At 49.6% G+C, this 22009-nt stretch overlaps 1 protein-coding gene across 1 annotated transcript in view; it reads right to left on the bottom strand.

Moving 5' to 3' along the window:
* The window catches only part of lars2 (leucyl-tRNA synthetase 2, mitochondrial), a 123212-nt gene that overhangs the window by 52411 nt on the left and 48792 nt on the right, over nt 1–22009 (bottom strand). Inside the window, exons 10-16 of the mRNA XM_070880318.1 lie at nt 19405–19509; nt 18103–18218; nt 16843–17126; nt 14671–14769; nt 11739–11880; nt 8423–8522; nt 2215–2397 (exon numbers count right to left, since the gene is read on the bottom strand). Coding sequence (XP_070736419.1) covers nt 2215–2397; nt 8423–8522; nt 11739–11880; nt 14671–14769; nt 16843–17126; nt 18103–18218; nt 19405–19509 — 1029 coding nt within the window. The remainder of the gene's footprint in view (nt 1–2214; nt 2398–8422; nt 8523–11738; nt 11881–14670; nt 14770–16842; nt 17127–18102; nt 18219–19404; nt 19510–22009) is intronic.

Here is a 22009-nt window from a genome sequence, read left to right as displayed (position 1 = left end):
TCTGCCTCTATCTTGTCTATCCCTTTCATGATTTTAAATGTTTCTATAAGATCACCCCTCATCCTTCTGAACTCCAACGAGTAAAGACCCAGTCTACTCAATCTATCATCATAAGGTCACCCCCTCATCTCCGGAATCAGCCTAGTGAATCATCTCTGTACCCCCTCCAAAGCTAGTATATCCTTCCTTAAGTAAGGTGACCAAAACTGCACGCAGTACTCCAGGTGCGGCCTCACCAATACCCTGTACAGTTGCAGCAGGACCTCCCTGCTTTTGTACTCCATCCCTCTCGCAATGAAGGCCAACATTCCATTCGCCTTCCTGATTACCTGCTGCACCTGCAAACTAACTTTTTGGGATTCATGCACAAGGACCCCCAGGTCCCTCTGCACCACAGCATGTTGTAATTTCACCCCATTCAAATAATATTCCCTTTTACTGTTTTTTTTCCCCAAGGTGGATGACCTCACATTTTCCGACATTGTATTCCATCTGCCAAACCTTAGCCCATTCGCTTAACCTATCTAAATCTCTTTGCAGCCTCTCTGTGTCCTCTGCATAACCTGCTTTCACACTAATCTTTGTGTCAGCTGCAAATTTTGTTACACTACACTCTGTCCCCTCTTCCAGGTCATCTCTGTATATTGTAAACAGTTGTGGTCTCAGCACTGATCCCTGTGGCACACCACTAACCACCGATTTCCAACCCGAAAAGGACCCATTTATCCCGACTCTCTGCTTTCTGTTAGCCAGCCAATTCTCGATCCATGCTAATACATTTCCTCTGACTCCGCGTACCTTTATCTTCTGCAGTAACCTTTTGTGTGGCACCTTATCGAATGCGTTTTGGAAATCTAATTATACCACATCCATCGGTACACCTCTATCCACCACGCTCGTTATATCCTCAAAGAATTCCAGTAAATTTGTTATACATGATTTCCCCTTCATGAATCCATGTTGCGTCTGCTTGATTGCACTATTCCTATCTAGATGTCCTGCTATTTCTTCCTTAATGATAGAGCCCTGCACTGTCGGAGGGGCAGGACTGAGGGAGTGCTGCACTGTCGGAGATGCCATCTTTCGGATGAGACGTTAAACCGAGATCCCGTCTGCCCTCTCAGGTGGATGTAAAAGATCCCATGGCACTATTTTGAAGAAGAGCAGGGGAGTTCTCCCCAGTGTCTTGGGACCAATATTTATCCCTCAATCAACATCACTAAAACAGATTATCTGGTCATTATCACATCGCTGTGCGCAAATTGGCTGCCGCGTTTCCCACATTACAACAGTGACTTCATTTCAAAAAGTACTTCATTGGCTGTAAAGCGCTTTGGGATGTCTGGTGGTCATGAAAGGCGCTATATAAATGCAAGTCTGCCTTTCTTTCTGGTGGTAAAATGAGTGAGCAGACGGATTAGATTATATGGTTGAGGGTGGTGTGGGGGAAGGAAATGAAAAAGTACTCCTTTCCTCAACTCAGTAACATTACTGTGATGGGTTAATGTGCTCACAAGCTGTATTGAAAAAAGAAAAGACAGACTTGCATTTATAAAGCGTCTTTCACAACCACCGGACGTCCCAAAGCGCTTTACAGCCAATGAAATACTTTTTGGAGTGTAGTCACTGTTGTAATGTGGGAAACGCGGCAGCCAATTTGCGCACAGCAAGCTCCCACACACAGCAATGTGATAATGACCCAGATAATCTGTTTTAGTGATGTTGATTGAGGGATAAATATTGGCCCCAGGACACCGGGGAGAACTCCCCTGCTCTTCTTCAAAATAGTGCCGTGGGATCTTTTACATCCACCTGAGAGAGCAGACGGGGCCTCGGTTTAACGTCTCATCCTAAAGACGGCACCTCCGACAGTGCACCACTCCCTCCGTACTGCCACTCCGACAGTGCGCCGCTCCCTCAGCATTGACCCTCCGACAGTGCGGTGCTCCCTCAGTACTGCCCCTCCGACAGTGCACCACTCCCTCAGCACTGCCCCTCCGACAGTGCGGCGCTCCCTCAGCACTGCCCTGGAGTATCAGCCTAGATTCATGTGCTCAAGTTCCTGGAATGGGACTTGAACCCAGGACCTTCTGACTCGGAGGCGAGTATGCTGCCCACTGAGCCACGGCTGATAGAACAGAAGGTAACGTGCAGCTTACAAAGTGCAACTCGATATTTGCTGGCTACAGAAAGTGAAGGAGCTCGGTCACTTACTCCGAATGTCCCACAGAATATCTTGCTCTGGAGGTGCAGCGTACAGTATGTACAGGCGAACTGTGTCAATCCCATACTGCTGGATCATTTCTGCCGGGTCAATGCCATTGTGCTTGGATTTGCTCATCTTTTCCCAGGTGGTGTGCAGTTTCTCGGAGGTGGTGGCATGGAGCGGATCAGGGCCTTGTGTGGAAAGGAGAGAGAGAGAGAGAGAGAGTAAAATTGCGTGCATCTGATGAACAAATGCTTCATTCCTAAAAGCTCGCTTTGTATTGCCCCAAAATGTTCATCACGACAAACTGATCCAGTCCGTTCACCCGGGACCACCCAGGGAGTGGCGATCCCGCGCAATCAGCCCGGTGCTCTCGCACAGTCCCAGGACCATCGATCGCGGCCAGAACCCGGGGGGAAAAATCTTAAACAAAAAAGGAAATTTAAAAAAAAAAAATTATTTTTTTATTTAATACTTATTCTACGGTAGCGGCCAGCCGCCCACTCCGCGTTCCCTGCCGCTGTTTGCGCCCGGCGCTGCCACAGAGGGGCGGGAGTGAATTTCGGGTCTGGGGCGCTAAGGGGGAGATGCGCGCGGCGATGACATCACCATTTCCGGGCGCAGGAGATCGGGGCGCAACGCCGTAGCGCCGCCGCTAAACCCCCGCCCAACATGGCGGGCGTCCCAACGCAAAGCCATTCGGGGCGTTAATCGGAGGCGCAAAGGCAACCAATTTCTCCTCCGTAGATTTTGAGCCAACGTGCATCAAGAGCGTACCTCCTCCTGGGCTACTACTCACAACTGATACTTCACCACAAGATAAATAGTTACCTTTAACTCGTCTAGCGGCACGAGTGTGTCAGGAACGTTAGTTTTGAAATTTGGTTGATACCAGTCAGGGTAGCAACAGAGGTGTCAAAGTTTCTACTCTTCACTGGTATCCAGCAACCAGAGGTGGAATGTGCAGGTGCTTGGCCATCGGGGTAGGAGGAGATCAGGTTCCTCGGAACAGGAGGAGCCCATTCAGCCCCTCGAGCCTGTTACACAGGAACAGGAGGAGGCCCATTCAGCCCCTCGAGTCTGTTACACAGGAACAGGAGGAGCCCATTCAGTCCCTCGAGCCTGTTACACAGGAACAGGAGGAGCCCATTCAGCCCCTCGAACCTGTTACACAGGAACAGGAGGAGGCCCATTCAGCCCCTCGAGTCTGTTACACAGGAACAGTAGGAGCCCATTCAGCCCCTCGAGCCTGTTACACAGGAACAGTAGGAGCCCATTCAGCCCCTCGAGTCTGTTACACAGGAACAGGAGGAGGCCCATTCAGCCCCTCGAGCCCCTCCAGTGTCAGCCATGGCTCAGTGGGCAGCACTCTCGCCTCTCAGTCGGAAGGTTTTGGGTTCAAGGCCCACTCCAGGCACTTGAGCACAAAAATTCTAAGCTGACACTACAATGCAATGCTGTGGGAGTGTTGCACTGTCAAAGGTGCCATCTTTTGGATGAGACATTAAATCAAGGCCCTGTCTGCTCTCTCAAGTGGATGTAAAAGATCCCAAGGCACTATTTCAAAAAAGAGCAGGGGAGTTATCCCCGGTATCCTGGACAATATTTATTGTGTGAGGCCCCTTGGGGAAGAGTGACCATAATATGGCAGAATTCTTTATTAAGATGGAGAGTGACACAGTTAATTCAGAGACTAGGGTCCTGAACTTTAGGAAAGGTAACTTCGATGGTATGAGACGTGAATTGGCTAGAATAGACTGGCAAATGATACTTAAACGGTTGACAGTGGAGAGGCAATGGCAAACATTTAAAGATCTCATGGATGAACTTCAACAATTGTACATCCCTATCTGGAGTAAAAATAAAACTGGGAAGGTAGCTCAACCGTGGCTAACAAGGGAAATTAAGGATAGTGTTAAATCCAAGGAAGAGGCATATAAATTGGCCAGAAAAAGCAACAAACCTGAGAATTGGGAGAAATTTAGAATTCAGCAGAGGAGGACAAAGGGTTTAATTAAGAGGTGGAAAATAGAGTATGAGAAGAAGCTTGCCGGAAACATAAAAACTGACTGCAAAAGCTTCTATACATATGTGAAGAGAAAAAGATTAGTGAAGACAAACGTAGGTCACTTGCAGTCGGATTCAGGTGAATTTATAATGGGAACAAAGAAATGGCAGACCAATTGAATAAATACTTTGGTTCTGTCTTCACGAAGGAAGACACAAATAACCTTCCGGAAGTACTAGGGGACCGAGGGTCTAGTGAGAAGGAGGAACTGAAGGATATCCTTATTAGGCAGGAAATTGTGTTAGGGAAATTGATGGGATTGAAGGCCGATAAATCACCAGGGCCTGATAGTCTGCATCCCAGAGTACTTAAGGAAGTGGCCCTAGAAATAGTGGATACATTGGTGATCATTTTCCTGCAGTCTATCGACTCTGGATCAGTTCCTATGGACTGGAGGGTAGCTAATGTTACAACACTTTTTAAAAAAGGGAGGGAGAGAGAAAGCGGGTAATTATAGACCGGTTAGCCTGACATCAGTAGTGAGGAAAATGTTGGAATCAATTATTAAGAATGAAATAGCAGCGCATTTGGAAAGCAATGACAGGATCGGTCCAAGTCAGCATGGGCTTATGAAGGGGAAATCATGCTTGACAAATCTTCTGGAATTTTTTTGAGGACGTAACTAGCAGAGTGGACAAGGGAGAACCAGTGGAAGTGGTGTATTTGGACTTTCAAAAGGCTTTTAAGGTCCCACACAAGAGATTGGTGTGCAAAATCAAAGCACATGGTATTGGGGGTAATATACAGACTTGGATGGAGAACTGGTTGGCAGACAGGAAGCAGAGAGTCGGGATAAATGGGTCCTTTTCAGAATGGCAGGCAGTGACTAGTGGAGTGCCGCAGGGCTCAGTGCTGGGACCCCAGCTCTTTACAATATACATCAATGATTTAGATGAAGGAATTGAGTGTAATATCTCCAAGTTTGCAGAGGATACTAAACTGGGTGGCGGTGTGAGCTGTGAGGGGGACGCTAAGAGGCTGCAGGGTTACTTGGACAGGTTAGGTGAGGTGAGTAGACAAATACATGGCAGATGCAGTATAATGTGGATAAATGTGAGGTTACCCATTTTGGGGGCAAAAACACGAAGGCAGAATATTATCTGAATGGCGGTAGATTAGGAAAAGGGGAGATGCAACAAGACCTGGGTGTCATGGTTCATCAGTCAGTGAAAGCTGGCATACAGGTACAGCAGGCGGTGAAGAGGGCAAATGGTATGTTGGCCTTCATAGCTAGGGGATTTGAGTATAGGAGCAGGGAGGTCTTACTACAGTTGTACAGGGCCTTGGTGAGGCCTCACCTGCAATATTGTGTTCAGTTTTGGTCTCCTAATGTGAGGAAAGACGTTCTTGCTATTGAGGGAGTGCAACGAAGGTTCACCAGACTGATTCCAGGGTTGGCTGGGCTGTCATATGAGGAGAGACTGGATCAACTGGGCCTTTATTCACTGGGGTTTAGAAGAATGAGAGGGGACCTCATAGAAACATACAAGATTCTGACGGGACTGGACAAGTTGGATGCGGGAAGAATGTTCCCGATGTTGGGGAAGTCCAGAACCAGGGGACATAGTCTTAGGATAAGGAGTAAGCCATTTAGGACGGAGATGAGGAGAAACTTCTTCACTCAGAGTTGTTAACCTGTGGAATTCCCTGCCGCAGAGAGCTGTTGATGCCAGTTCATTGGATATATTCAAGAGGGAGTTAGATATGGCCCTTACGGCTAAAGGGATCAAGGGGTAGGGAGAGAAAGCAGGAAAAGGGTACTGAGGGAATGATCAGCCATGATCTTATTGAATGGTGGTGCAGGCTCGAAGGGCCTACTCCTGCACCTATTTTCTATGTTTCTATGTTACACAGGAACAGGAGGAGGCCATTCAGCCCCTCGAGCCTGTTACATTAGGAACAGGAGGAGGCCATTCAGCCCCTCGAGCCTGTTACATTAGGAACAGGAGGAGACCATCCAGCCCTTCGAGCCTGTTACACAGGAACAGGAGGAGACCATCCAGCCCTTCGAGCCTGTTACACAGGAACAGGAGGAGGCCCATTCAGCCCCTCGAGCCTGTTACACAGGAACAGGAGGAGACCATCCAGCCCCTCGAGCCTGTTACATTAGGAACAGGAGGAGACCATCCAGCCCTTCGAGCCTGTTACACAGGAACAGGAGGAGGCCCATTCAGCCCCTCGAGCCTGTTACACAGGAACAGGAGACCACCATTCAGCCCCTCGAGCCTGTTACACAGGACAGGAGGAGGCCCATTCAGCCCCTCGAGCCTGTTACATTAGGAATAGGAGGAGGCCATTCAGCCCCTCGAGCCTGTTACACAGGACAGGAGGAGGCCCATTCAGCACCTCAAGCCTGTTACACAGGACAGGAGGCCGCCCATTCAGCCCTTCGAGCCTGCTCCGCCATTCAATGAGATCGCGGCTGATCTGCGACCTAACTCCATTCACCCGCCTTGATTCCATATCCTTTTATACCCTGGGCTAACAAAAATCTATCACTCTACGATTTAAAATGATTAATTGAGCTAACAACTACTGCTTTTTGTGGGAGAAAGTTCCATACTTCTACTGCCCTTTGCCAGAAGTGTTTCCCAATGCCTCGATAACGAAATTCACATCCTTATTTTCAAATCCCTCCATGGCCTCACCCCTCCCTATCTCTGTAATCTCCTCCAGCCCCACAACCTGGCCAGATATGTCTGCGCTCCTCTAATTCTGCCCTCTTGAGCATCCCTGATTATAATCGCTCCACCATCGGTGGCCGTGCCTTCTGTTGCCTGGGCCCCAAGCTCTGGAACTCCCTGCCTAAACCTCTCCGCCAAGACGCTCCTTAAAACCGACCTCTGTAACTAACCTGCGCTAATTTCTACTTATGCGACTTGGTCACATTTTTCAAAATCTCATAACACTCCTGTGAAGCGCCTTGGGACATTTCACTACGTTAAAGGTGCTATATAAATACAAGTTGTGGTTGTTGTTGAATGGTCTGGCCGACTTTAAGGTCACGTCCCCCTTGCCCTGGACAAGTTTCTCTCTATCAACCCGATCAGTTCCTTTCAAAATTCTACAAACTTCAATCAAAACAACATCTTAACGTCTATATTCCGGGGACTACGAGTCCAGCATCAGCGATGACGTCATGACGTCAGTCAGCCTCGAGGCTCACGTCACAAAAAGCTTCGGGGCATCGACAACAAAGCCCAACGTCAATTCCTTCCGGGGCAGGGGGAGCGACGGGGGGGGGGGGCGGGGGGGGGAGAAATCAAGATCGGAATTTCCTTTTGCTGATTTCTGCTGAATGGGGAAGAGGAAAGGCCGTGAGCGAGCGCACCCAGTGACAGCAATGTGCAAAGCCTGCGTGTCCCGAGCCTCTCTGTAACCAGATATTTCACACAGAGCTCAGGATCAAATGATAGAAATTTACACCACAGAAGGAGGCCATTCGGCCCATCGTGTCCGCACCGGCCGACCAAGAGCTACCCAGCCTAATCCCACTTTCCCGCTCTCGGTCCGTAGCCCTGTAGGTTACGGCACTTCAGGTGCACATCCAAGTACTTTTTAAATGTGGTGAGGGTTTCTGCCTCTACCACCCTTTCAGGCCGTGAGTTCCAGACCCCCACCACCCTCTGGGTGAAGAAATTTCCCCTCAAATCCCCTCTAAACCTCCTACCAATTACTTATACCCCTGGTTATTGACCCCTCTGCTAAGTGAAATAAGTCCTTCCTCGCCACTCTATCTCGGCCCCTCATAATTTTATACACCTCAATCAGGTCTCCCCTCAGCCTCCTCTGTTCCAAAAGAAAACAACCCCAGCCCATCCAATCTGTCCTCATAGCTAAAATTCTCCAGTCCCGGCAACATCCTCGTAAATCTCCTCTGCACCCTCTCTAGTGCAATCACATCTTTCCTGTAATGTGGTGACCAGAACTGCACGCAGTACTCCAGCTGTGACCAAACTAGTGTTTTATACAGTTCAAGCATAACCCCCCCCCCCCCCCCCCACCCCTCCCCCGTTCTTGTATTCTGTGCCCTCGGCTAATAGAATTGCTGCTAAATTGCAGCAATTTTTTTTATTTTTTAACATCGATATAATTGTCACGGACATCTTTTCTTACCCACTTTTCAATCGGTTTCGATGGCCACTTACCGCTGAAATTTATTTCCTCTTTCTTCACATATTGTCCGCTTGACGCCAATCGGAATGTCTTGCCCTTGATGAGGCCGTGCACCAGAAGTTTGCAGAAAGGCTCCCTGAACCCAGCCCGGAGAAGGGAAAGCACAGATTATGCCAAGGAAATCGCCGCGACGGAATGACACTTATTGAACCATTGCAGCCATAGCAGAGCCGGACAACGGACCAAACACAGACAATTATCCTCAGCGGGGGAAGTAGGCATCGCAGTTCAACTTTCACATCACTGGAGCCACGGAGAGAGATCAGAGTCAAAACCAATGACATTTCAATAAAATCAGAGCACTAATTTCTTTGGGGCTTATAAGCTCTGGAGTTTAAAAGAATGAGAGGAGATCACATTGAAACATATAGGATTCTGAGGGGGATTGACAAGGTACACAACATAAGGAATAGGAGTAGGAGTCGGCCATTCGGCCCCTCGAACCTGCTCTGCCATTCAATAAGATCATGGCTGATCTGAACATGGGGCTCAGCTCCATTTCCCCACCTGCTCCCCAGAACCCTTAACTCCCTTATCGCTCAAAAATCTGTCAATCTCCGCCTTAAATATATTCAATGACCCAGCCTCTACAGCTCTCTGGGGTAGAGAATTCCACAGATTTACAACCCTCTGAGAAGAAATTCCTCCTCATCTCAGTTTTAAATGGAAGGCCCCTTATTCCGAGACGATGTCCCCTAGTTTTATTTTCCCCCCATGAATGGAAATATCTTCTCTGCATCCACCTTGTTGAGCCCCCTCATTATCTTATAGGTTTCTATAAGATCACCTCTCATTCTTCTGAATTCCAATGAGTAGAGGCCCAAACTACTCAACCTTTCCTCATAAATCAACCCCCTCATCTCCGGAATCAACCTCGTGAACCTTCTCTGAACTGCCTCCAATGCAAGTATATCCTTCCTTAAATATGGAGACCAAAACAGTACGCAGTACTCCAGGTGTAGATGCAGGGAGGATGTTTCCCCCGGGCTGGAGAGTCTAGAACCAGGGGTCACAGTCTCAGGATAAGGGGTCAGCCAGATTATTATCTGAATGGCAGCAGATTAGTAAAAGGGGAGGTGCAACGAGACCTGGGTGCCATGGTTCATCAGTCATTGAAAGTTGGCATGCAGGTACAGCAGGCAGTGAAGAAGGCAAATGGTATGTTGGCCTTCATAGCTAGGGGGTTTGAGTATAGGAGCAGAGAGGTCTTACTGCAATTGTACAGGGCCTTGGTGAGGCCTCACCTGGAATATTGTGTTTAATTTTGGTCTCCTAATCTGAGGAAGGACGTTCTTGCTATTGAGGGAGTGCAGCGAAGGTTCACAAGACTGATTCCAGGGATGGCCGGACTGACATATGAGGAGAGACTGGATCAACTGGGCCTTTATTCACTGGGGTTTAGAAGGATGAGAGAGGATCTCATAGAAACATACAAGATTCTGACGGGACTGGACAGGTTAGATGCGGGTAGAATGTTCCCGATGTTGGGGACGTCCAGAACCAGGGGACATAGTCTTAGGATAAGGAGTAAGCCATTTAGGACTGAGATGAGGAGAAACTTCTTCACTCAGAGAGTTGTTAACCTGTGGAATTCCCTGCCGCAGAGAGTTGCTGACGCCAGTTCATTGGATATATTCAAGAGGGAGTTAGATGTGGCCCTTATGGCTAAAGGGATCAAGGGGTATGGAGAGAAAGCAGGAAAGGGGTACTGAGGGAATGATCAGCCATAATCTTATTGAATGGCGGTGCAGGCTCGAAGGGCCGAATGGCCTACTCCTGCACCTATTTTCTATGTTTCTATGTTAATCGGTTAAGAAACTGTCTGTCTCTGTCTTAAATTTATTCACTGTCCCAGCTTCCACAGCTCTCTGAGGCAGCGAATTCCACAGATTCACAACCCTCTGAGAAGAAATTTCTCCTCATCTCAGTTCTAAATGGGCGGGCCCTTATTCTAAGATCATGCCCTCTAGTTCTAGTCTTTTTAAAAGTACATTTTTAATTTTTATTAAAATGGATAAATTTGACACTGTACAAAATTAAAATGAGTGTTTCGGGGGAGAGGGGTGATAACCTTTGTTTAGCAGTCAGTACGCTGTTAAAACCCCAGTTACACCGAATCCCTTTGGGTCTAACATTTAGTGGGGAATTTAACAGCGGTATTTCCGCGGGAGACCAAGGTTTCATCAGTTTCACTGTTTGCCGGCTCTGTGGGGGCGGCCGGGGGGGGGGGGGAATCAGCGCAGCCGGTGTCGGAGCAGCGAATGACAAGACTGCAACTTCAGGATTTCCGCGTTCGGATGTGCATGCGCTAAATCCTGAAGTTGCGAACAGATTTAAAGGAGTTCGCCGTTATCACTGGACCACTGCAGTCACAAACTTGGGCCAGTGGAGGATACGTCAGTCTATGTGAAGCTCACTTGCACCCCCTTGGGGCAGGTGGCCAGAACTGCAGGTTCACTCAGTTGATTCCGGGGATGAGGGGGTTGACTTATGAGGAAAGGTTGGGCCTCTACTCATTGGAATTCAGAAAAATGAGAGGTGATCTTATCAAAAGGTATACGGTTATGAGGGGGCTCGACAAGACGGATGCAGAGAGGATGTTTCCACTGATGGGGGAGGCTAGAACTAGGGGGCATGACCTTAGAGTAAGGGGCCGCCCATTTAGAACTGAGACGAGGAGGAATTTATTCTCTCAGAGGGTTGTAAATCTGTGGAATTCGCTGCCTCAGAGAGCTGTGGAGGCTGGGTCATTGAATATATTTAAGATATAAATAGACAGATTCTTAACCGATAAGGGAATAAGGGGTTATGGGGCGCGGGCAGGGAAGTGGACCAGAGTCCATGATCGGATCAGCCATGATCTTATTGAATGGCGGAGCAGGCTCGAGGGGCCGAATGGCCGATTCCTGCTCCTATTTCTTATATTGAAATATTTCTGTATGCAATGGGAGGAGAGGTTGTGAAGCGAGTGCACTGCATAGGTCACTGTGACTGGATTTCCGAAGCTAGGCGCGAGGGGCCGTATGGCCTACTCCTGCTCCTGTTATGTTCTCATGTAGCTGGTGCGGCACAGAATGGGCTGACGTGCATTTTGTTGACACGAGCATGCCACACACCAACACACCCACCCCCCCCCTCAACAAAACATATCCTCCCGCACATCACGGTGCATTAAGAAAACAGGGAAAAAGTCAACTCGAGTGACGCAGCGCGATGTCTGGGTTACTCCAGGACCATGAAAACTCACGTCACGACCGCAGCGATACACACTGTCCGTGATAAGTACACTTGCCTGTACTTGACCATGTTCTGATCATTGCAGAAGTGGCTCAGAAATCTTGCATAGTACAGGTGCAGGACAGCATGTTCTTTCCCTCCGACGTACAGATCAACAGGCATCCAGAAGTCCGCCAGCGCCTTGTCAAAGGGCCTTTGAAACAAGCGAGTTACACACAGTTAACAACTACATCTATGGCTGAGCCCGTTTGGGCGGGGGGGGGGGGATTCTTAACGGGTGGGTGAGAAGTTAAAATGTTAAAAAAACTGAATCCCGACCCCAACCCATCCACTACCAGGTTTAACGGAGGCAGGATGGAGGGATGGGCGGGGCAGCCAATTCACTCCCGGGAAGCCAAAGAATAAAAAGGCCATGTTTTACAGCCTTGTATGCATGGATGCAGAATATTAATTCCTTGGTTAAGGACTTTTAAAAAAAAAAATAAAACATTCCCCACCCTCATCTTTCTGGAATAATTGGTCGGCAAGTAACCGGATGAGAATATGTAATAAATCATCACAGGCAGACCCTCGAAGCGAGGATGACTTGCTTCCAGGCCAAAAAAAAGGACGAGTTTCATAGGTGTTTCAATGAAGGACCTAATATTCCGGGTCCTGAACTACATCCTGAAGGGGGGAAGATGCCTGTGGGTGGATTGTTTTAACGTGGGGTGACCGTTGCACACCAGCCACCACACGGGCTTCACAGAGCGAGGTCTTGGTCCAGTGGCAAGGGTTAACCAGGACGACTGGAGACCAGCTCTGCTGCACGGACCTAGTCAGCCAAGGTGCAAATATTCTAACAAATATCAGAATATAGGCTGCCGATTCTGCCACATGGATAAGAGAAGGCATTTTACCACCTTAGAGAGCAGACTAGGCCGATACTCTCTGGAGTTTAGAAGAATGAGAGGTGATCTCATTGAAACATACAAGATTCTGAGGGGGATTGACAGGGTAGATGCTGAGAGGATGTTTCCCCCGGGGCTGGAGAGTCAAGAACCAGGGGTCACAGTCTCAGGATAAGGGGTCGGCCATTTAGGACTGAGATGAGGAGGAATTTCTTCAGTCAGAGGGTGGTGAATCTTTGGAATTCTCTGCCCCAGAGGGCTGTGGATGCTGAGTCGTTGAGTATATTCAAGGCTGAGATCGATGGATTTTTGGATATTAAGGGAATCGAGGGATATGGGGATCGGGCGGGAAAGTGGAGTTCAGGTCGAAGATCAGCCGTGATCTTATTTGAATGGCGGAGCAGGCTCGAGGGGCCGAATGGCCTACTCCTGCTCCTAATTCTAATGTTGACTTGTGACCGTCTCAAAACCAATCGACAAAGTGAGTTAGTCCGAGCCCTTCCGCGATCCAGAACACAAGGATGAATTTACACCACTATTCCCAGCTTCAGCCCAACCTCAATGATCCCACCTTCTTTCACAATGAATTGTAATTTCTCAAATAGCTTTAATGTTGACATTATACCGGCACAATATGATTTAATTGTTAATAAGAAATTATAAATTTCAGGGCACAAAAATGCCCGACATGAAGATAGAAAAACACTGTAGGAATCTCAGGAGGACTGGAATACTAAGGGGTGGAATTTATCCTACAGTTGCATAAAGCTATGGCTAGACATTATCTGGAGTAAAAACGGAGAATGCTGGAAATCTCAGCGGGTCAGGCAGCATCCTGGAGAGGAAACAGAGTTAACGTTTCAGGTCGATGATCCTTCGTCAGAACTGGAGTGTGTTCGGAAAGAACGGATTCTGAACCAGCACTGAGAGGGGGAGGGGAGGAACAACAAAAGGGAAGGTCTGTGATCGGGTGGAAGACAGGAGAGATTAGAGAGACAAAAGGGATGATGGGCCAAATTCAAATGGCAATGGCAGGAGTTAGAAAAACCATTAGTCAAGATAGGGTGTGGATGGCGGGATAATGACAGCGGCCATTGGAGACACAGAGAGAAAAAGAAACAGGTTCCGGGGGGGGGTGGTGGTGGGGAGGGAGGGGTGGGAGGGGGAGGGGAAGGGGTGGGAGGGGGAGAGAGGGGGGAGGGAGCCAAAGATGGGCAGGGTTCCGCTCTGAAATTGTTGAACTGGATGTCGAGTCCAGAGGCTGTAAAGTGCCCAAATGAAAGATGAGGTGCCGTTCCTCGAGCTTGCGTTGAGCTTCGTTGGAACAGTGCAGGAGGCCGGGGAAGGAGAGGTCAGAGTGGGAGTGGAGCGGGGAATTAAAGTGACAGGCGACCAGAAGCTCAGGGACTGAACGGAGGTGTTCCGCAAAGCGCTCACCCAATATGCGCTTGGTCTCCCTGGTGTAGAGGAGACTGCATCGTGAGCAGCGGATACAGTGTACTACATTGAAAGAAGTACAAGTAAATCGCTGTTTCTGGAGTACTGCGTTCAGTTGTGAGCACCGCACCTCAGGAACTCTCAGAGCATTCAGTTATGAGGGCAGGTTGAGTGCACTAGGCTCGCATTCCCTTGAGTTGTAGATTAAGAACTGATCTAATTGGGGTGTTTAAGATGATTAAAGCAGTTGATAGGGTAGAGAGAGACTATTCCCTCTTGTGGGGGCAGTCCAGAACAAAGAGGCATCACCTTAAAATTAGAGCCAGGCCGTTCGGGAGTGATGCCAGGAAGCATTTCTTCGCACGAAAGGCAGTGAGAATCTGGAACTCTCTCCCCCAAAAAGCTGTTGTGGCTTTAAAAGTGAGATTGCCAGAGACTGGTTGGACAAGGGTATGAAGGGATACGGAACCAAGTGGAGTTATGAGAGAGATCAGCCGTGATCCAATGGTGAAACAGGCTGAATGGCCTCCTCCTGTTCCTCGGTTTCCCCAGGCAGCAGTTAAAGTCTGGCCGAGCAGATGAGGGAAAAAAAGGGAGAGAAAATAAATATGAAAAAACACACAAATGCGAAAGCACATAGTCATTTTCAAACTCACTTCTGACTATTACGAGGGTCAGTGTATCTGTAGTAATACCAAGCCGAATCCACAAACGTATCCATGGTGTCGGTCTCTCGTTGAGCAGGGCCCTTACATCTGCATAGGAAGAGGCAAATTACAAGTTCTGTTACTATTTATTTTGTAAAAAGAATAAAAGACTTGCATTTCTATAGCGCCTTTCACGAACCTCAGACGTCCCAAAGCACTTTACAGACAATGAAGTACTTTTTGAAGTGCAGTCACTGTTGTAATGTGGGAAACGCAGCAGACAATTTGCGCACAGCAAGCTCCCACACACAGCAATATGATAACGACCAGATAATCTGTTTTAGTGATGTTGATTAAGGGATAAATATTGTCCCCAGGACACCGGCAATAACTTCCCTGCTCTTCTTCAAAATAGTGCCGTGGGATCTTTTACATCCACCTGAGAGAGCAGACGGGGCCTCAGTTTAACGTCTCATCTGAAAGACGGCACCTCCGACAGTGCGGCACTCCCTCAGTACTGCCCCTCCGACAGTGCGGCACTCCCTCAACACTGCCCCTCCGACAGTACGGCGCTCCCTCAGTACTGCCCCTCCGACAGTGCGGCGCTCCCTCAGTACTGCCCCTCCGACAGTGCAGCACTCCCTCAGTACTGCCCCTCCAACACTCCCTCAGTACTGCCCCTCCGACAGTGCAGCACTCCCTCAGTACTGCTCCTCCGACAGTGCGGCACTCCCTCAGTACTGCCCCTCCGACAGTGCGGCGCTCCCTCAGCACTGCCCCTCCGACAGTGCAGTACTCCCTCAGTACTGCCCCTCCGACAGTGCAGTACTCCCTCAGTACTGCCCCTCCGACAGTGCAGTACTCCCTCAGTACTGCCCCTCCGACAGTGCAGTACTCCCTCAGTACTGCACTGGGAGTGTCAGCCTAGATTTTTGTGTTTAAGTTTCTGGAGTGGGACTTGAACCCACAACCTTCTGACTGAAGCTTTAATGATTAAACCACACGACAAACATGGAACAGTGCAGACTGAATTAAGCAACAGTACTAGCGATGCTGCTCCAAGCACCATCAGTAAGTAGCAACTTCACTCAACAAAGGGTTAGGTCATTCTTTTTAAACAGAAAAACCTAATTAGAGACAGAATGACCTCTAACCAGGTTCCGTTATGTCATCATCATCATAGACAGTCCCTCGAAGCGAGGATGACTTGCTTCCAAAAAAGTGATGAGTTCCCAGGTGTTTCAGTGAAGGACCTAATATTCCGGATCCGGAACTACATCCTGAAGGGTGGAAGATGCCTGTGCGTGGATTTTTTTAACGTGGGGTGACCGTTGCACACCAGCCACCACACGGGCTTGACAGAGCGAGGTCTTGGTCCAGTGGCAAGGGTTAACCAGGACGACTGGAGACCAGCTCTGCTGCACGGACCCAGTGCGCTCACATATCGCACAGTGTGGGCTGGGCCCGTGCTGCCCCTGGGCCCTCGCCTCTCCCGAGCCCCGATCACGTCCCTCTACAATCTCTCGCCGCTCCTTCGCCCCGACCTCGCCGCTCCTGCTGTACCTGCCCACGCTCCAATCACCGACCTGGACCTTGATGATGTCACTCTTCGCTGCCGTCGCCCTCCTGCACCAGCTCGCGCTGTCCGCCACACTGCCCCAGGCTGCAGCTCGCCGCTCCTTTTATGGCTCCGACCTGCCGCTGACGGCCTCTTGCAGGTCGGGGCCTCCACGATGCGTACGTTATGTACCATGCATATCGCTCTCCAAATGCCGGATGAGCCCCACAATCAATGGTACCAGGAGAGAGCATCAAGCAATACCCTGGTGCAACATATACAAAATCGTCACCAATAAATTCAATGGGGAATTCAGGAGAAACTTCTTTACTCAGAGAGTGGTGAGAATGCTCCTAATTCTTATGTTCGTGTGATCGACTTACACATTAGAATCTGTTGTACTTTACAATTTAAAAGGTTTATCACATCAGTTATCTCTTCTTTAAATCATTTCCTTTTCTCTTTAGTAACCGTTTCAAAAACTGCCGATGAAAGGTCATTGCCCTGGAACATTAACTCGGTTTCTCCTCAGCACCCATGCTGCATATTCCGTCTTCTATTCCCAAAGCTACTGGAGCAGTTCTGGAGCGAGATCGTTAAGCAACCAAGAATAATTTACTTACTTGGGACAAGTGCAGTTGAACCAATCGGAGGCTGTCGTTAGCGGGGAAAGCCCTCTGGCGGCAAATGACTTAATCTTGGGTAAAAGCACAGGGAGGTCTTCGTACGGGACAGGCAGGGTGCCGCAGGAGCTGCAGTGGACCACAGGAATCGGGGTGCCCCAGTAACGCTGGCGGGATATCAACCAGTCGCGCATTTTCGAGCTGGTCAGGTAGCCGCCAACACCAAGGTCCCGAGCTTGCAGCAAAACGGCCTGAATTGCCGACAATCTATCGAGTCCCGTGAACTGAAAAGATAAACAGCCCGATTTAGGATTATAAATGAAGTAACTGTTAGGAAGCAAGTTCTGTTAATGACATTTGTTCTAATGTTTGACAAATTTTTGGTAGATTAATATTAAACCATCACCCAGTTCACTACAGCACCGGTTCTTATCCTCAGAAATTAATCGTCCGCTTCAGCCAGTGGCTAAGGGTATAGCACTCACTCTCTCGCTTCTGAGTCAGAAGGTTGTGGGTTCAAGTCCCACTCCAGAGACTTGAGCACAAAAATTTCCGCTGACACTCCCAGTGCAGTGCTGAGGGAGCGCCGCACTGTCGGAGGGGCAGTGCTGAGGGAGCGCCGCACTGTCGGAGGGGCAGTGCTGAGGGAGCGGCGCACTGTCGGAGGGGCAGTGCTGAGGGAGCGGCGCACTGTCGGAGGGGCAGTGCTGAGGGAGCGGCGCACTGTCGGAGGGGCAGTGCTGAGGGAGCGCCGCACTGTCGGAGGGGCAGTGCTGAGGGAGCGCCGCACTGTCGGAGGGGCAGTGCTGAGGGAGCGCCGCACTGTCGGAGGGGCAGTGCTGAGGGAGCGCCGCACTGTCGGAGGGGCAGTGCTGAGGGAGCGCCGCACTGTCGGAGGTGCCGTCTTTCAGATGAGACGTTAAACCGAGGCCCCGTCTGCTCTCTCAGGTGGACGTAAAAGATCCCACGGCACTAATTCGAAGAAGAGCAGGGGAGTTCTCCTCGGTGTCCTGGGGCTAATATTTATCCCTCAACCAACATGACTAACAATAGATTATCTGGTCATTATCATATTGCTGTGTGGGAGCTTGCTGTGTGCAAATTGGTTGCCGCGTTTGCCACATTACAACAGTGACTACACTTCAAAAAATACTTCATTGGCTGTAAAGTGCATCAGGACATCCGGTGAAAGGCGCTATAGAAATGCAAGTCTTTGCTTATGCGTGCCCAGACCACAGCTCCGAGAGCCACTTCACGAACCTCGCCAGAATTCTGTAACCGCTCGGTGCCATCAGGCAGGGTTTCAAAAACCTCGCACCATTCCAGACCCAACTTTTTTGCAACCGCTGCGTCTTCTGGACTGAGGCTGGGAATACCTTTGTTGATAAAAAAAAACACAGAAACAGGGGATGAATTAAATCGGGCAATTTTAAGAAACATTCCATCAAGTTGCCATAAAATGTTGCTGAATTTAAACAGTTTCCTTTGTCTTTTCCTCCTTTTTGCGGTTTCTCTGCGGCTCCCCTCAGTGCAGTGACGGGGGCCTGTGGTGACGTGCTCTCACGCCTCTGCAAACTCTGATCGCGGCCAGCCGACAGAAAGTGCACTGCATCGGCGCCGGAGGACTTTGCCTCTGCCAGGGAAGCGCTTCATTGTGCTGCGTGTCAGCCGGGGCTCAGTGGACAGCACTCTCGCCTCAGAGTCCGAAGGTTGTGGGTTCAAGTCCCACTCCAGAGACGCGAGCGCAAAAAAAAAAAATCTAGGCTGACACTCCAGTGTAGTGCTGAGGGAGCGCCGCACTGCCGGAGGGGCAGTTCCGAGGGAGTGCCGCACTGCCGGAGGGGCAGTACTGAGGGAGCGCCGCACTGCCGGAGGGACAGTGCTGAGGGAGCGTCGCACTGCCGGAGGGGCAGTGCTGAGGGAGCGCCGCACTGTCGGAGGGGCAGTGCTGAGGGAGCGCCGCACTGTCGGAGGGGCAGTGCTGAGGGAGCGCCGCAATGCCGGAGGGACAGTGCTGAGGGAGCGCCGCACTGCCGGAGGGACAGTGCTGAGGGAGCGTCGCACTGCCGGAGGGACAGTGCTGAGGGAGCGCCGCACTGCCGGAGGGACAGTGCTGAGGGAGCGCCGCACTGCCGGAGGGACAGTGCTGAGGGAGCGCCGCACTGCCGGAGGGACAGTGCTGAGGGAGCACCGCACTGTCGGTGCGCCCCTCAAACAGTGCAGCACTCCCTCAGTCCTGCCCTGGAGTGTCAGCCTAAATTTATGTGCTCAGGTCTCTGGAGTGGGGCTTGAATCCACAACCCTCTGGCACAGCAATACAAAAAAAAGTAAATGAGAGACGATCCCAAAACTGTTCACTTCCATTTTATTTTTGTCCAATGCTACGAAACCTCAACTAGGAAGGTTTATATAGAAAACAAAATTAAGCAAATTGCAAAACTGGCAGAGTTCACTGAAGGTATTTATGGATGTTAAGAGTCTGTTCACTCAATAAGGTAACGCAATCTCCAAGTATTACCTCCCATCACTCAGGGTAAAAGAAAGCAGGAATGGCTGCCTTACCGAGCACCGTGTCCAAATGACCTTCAAACTCTTTCTTGGCTGAAATGACCACAGGGATCTCCTGACCATTGAACAGGTTCACGGCAGTCACTGGTGTCCGACAGTCTGGGAAGCAATCAATAATGAACCACGGTTAGACTCTTAAATACATCATTTTATATTCAACAAGTGTGCGGGCGAGTTCTCACGAGTGGTCCTCATTGCTCACAAACAGGAATATAAGAATTAGGAGCAGGAGTGGGCCATTCGGCCCCTCTAGCCTGCTGCGCCATTCAACGAGATCACGGCTGATCTTTGACCTCAGCTCCACTTTCCCACCCAATCCCCATATCCCTTGATATTGGGCCGGAAATCCCGGCATCGCCCGGTCAGTGTATGGACCCGCGCTGCGCTTGCGGCGAAAACCAGCTTTGCCGCTCTGTCAAGTTCTGGTTTGACAGATTCTCCGCATCTCGGGGAGAAGGACATTGGCATGGGCGAGATTGCGATATTTGCCCGTCTCTTGCCCAGCGAATATCCTTAAAACTCCTGCGCCTAGTAAAAGCAGGCACATGGCGTACTTTTACCCGTGTAAGAGGTTTAAAACATATTAAAAAAACAGGTAAAACTAAAATTTAAAAACACATTGTTAAAAACCCTGCCCACTAAGGTAAGTTTATTTTAAACGCTAACGACAAAACTTTTTTTAAAAATCCGATAAATATGTATTTTTTGTAACACATTTATCAACTTTAATTTAAATTAATGTTAAATATGTGAGTTTTTCCCCCCTATTTTTTTAAAATTTGTGTTGGGGGACAAGGACGGGGGGGGGGGTTGTTCATTCATAATACTGAGAACTCCTACTTACGAAGTTCCCATTATTATGAATGAGAATACTTTATTTTGATTGGGTGTCCAGGCCCACGTGACTGTGTTCAGACGTGAACGCGCTCCGACGCGCACGGAGAGGAGGCTCCAGGACTGGGATCGCTGGCGGGCGCCGGAGCAAAAGGTAAGTGCGCATCTTTTTACTTCTTTTCAGGCGCCCGCGGGAAGCCCAGAGCCGGGATTTCAGGGCCAGTAAATGCTATTTCTTTATGAACTTTGCCCAAACCCGCGACCTCTACCGCCTGGAGGACGAGGGCAGCAGGCGCATGGGAACACCACCACCTCCACGTTCCCCTCCAAGTCACACACCATCCTGACTCTGAAATATATTGGCCGTTGCTTCAGCGTGACATTGTCTATAGAACTGTAATGACGTATACAGCGGCTTAATAATGAAAATAAAACAGATGTAGCACACGTGCAGAGACACAGCAAGCGAGAGAGAGAGAGAGAGAGAGAGAGAGAGAGAGAGAGAGAGAGAGAGAGAGAGAGAGAGAGAGAGAGAGAGGAACATGCATCATTCTTGCAGGGCTTGACAGGGTAGATGCTGAGAGGATGTTTCCCCCCGGGCTGGAGAGTCTAGAACCAGGGGTCACAGTCTCAGGATAAGGGGTCGGCCATTTAGGACTGAGATGAGGAGGAATTTCTTCACTCAGAGGGTGGTGAATCTTTGGAATTCTCTGCCCCAGAGGGCTGTGGATGCTGAGTCGTTGAGTATATTCAAGGCTGAGATCGATAGATTTTTGGACTCTCGGGGAATCGAGGGATTATGGGGATCGGGCGGGAAAGTGGAGTTGAGGTCGAAGATCAGCCGTGATCTTATTGAATGGCGGAGCAGGCTCGAGGGGCCGAATGGCCGACTCCTGCTACTAATGTTCTCAGGAAAGAAAGAAGGGATAGGAGCGAGTTACACCAAGAGGATAGAATCATTGAGCAGAAATGAAAGTGAGAGAGGGTGAAACCCACTCAGGGTTGTTGCCCAGCTCCAGCAGCCGAGTACGTAATCAAGGCGGACACAGAGTGCAGTACGAAGGGGGTGCTGTATTGCCAACGGACGCCATCTTTCCGTTGCGGTGAATCAGATGGGTGCCAGACAATGTTCCCCATCATTACGTCTTGGTCGGTGTGGCCCCTTTAACCAGCTGCGGGGCCCATTCAAAATTCCACGCATCCATTTGAGAGGCGAGCGCGGGAGATCCAGAGCGCTGCTCGGTCACGCAGCTTCCCAGGGAACATTGGTGACGACGCAGACACGATGGGCCGAATGGCCTCCTCCTCATTTACGATGATTTTTTACGATCACATGGTATTTTCAACCCCCAAAAAACTCGGAGTTATGGATCTTGGCCAACAGCCCTCCCTCAACCAACATCATCAAAAAACAATTAGTCATTCACTTTTGCCTGTGGTTTGTGGAACAGTGATGTGTGAAAAGTGGCTCTCCCATTCATCTCTGCAACAGCGCAACGCAAAACAATTCACTGTATGTGAAGCATTGGCTATACGGCCCAGAAACAGGCCATTGGGCCCAACCAGTCCGTGCCGGCGTTTATGCTCCACTCGAGCCTCCTCCCGTCTTTCCTCATCTAAATCTATCAGCATAACCCTCTATTCCCTTCTCCCCCATTGGCTTGTCCAGACCCCCCTTAAATACATCGATACTATTCGCCTCAACCCCTCCCTGTGGCAGCGAGTTCCACATTCTCACCGCTCTCTGGGTAAAGAAGTTTCTCCT

The sequence above is a fragment of the Pristiophorus japonicus genome, chromosome 5, assembly GCF_044704955.1.
Source record: "Pristiophorus japonicus isolate sPriJap1 chromosome 5, sPriJap1.hap1, whole genome shotgun sequence".
Classification (NCBI taxonomy): Eukaryota; Metazoa; Chordata; class Chondrichthyes; family Pristiophoridae; genus Pristiophorus; species Pristiophorus japonicus.
This window is presented reverse-complemented; position numbering and strand designations above follow the sequence as displayed.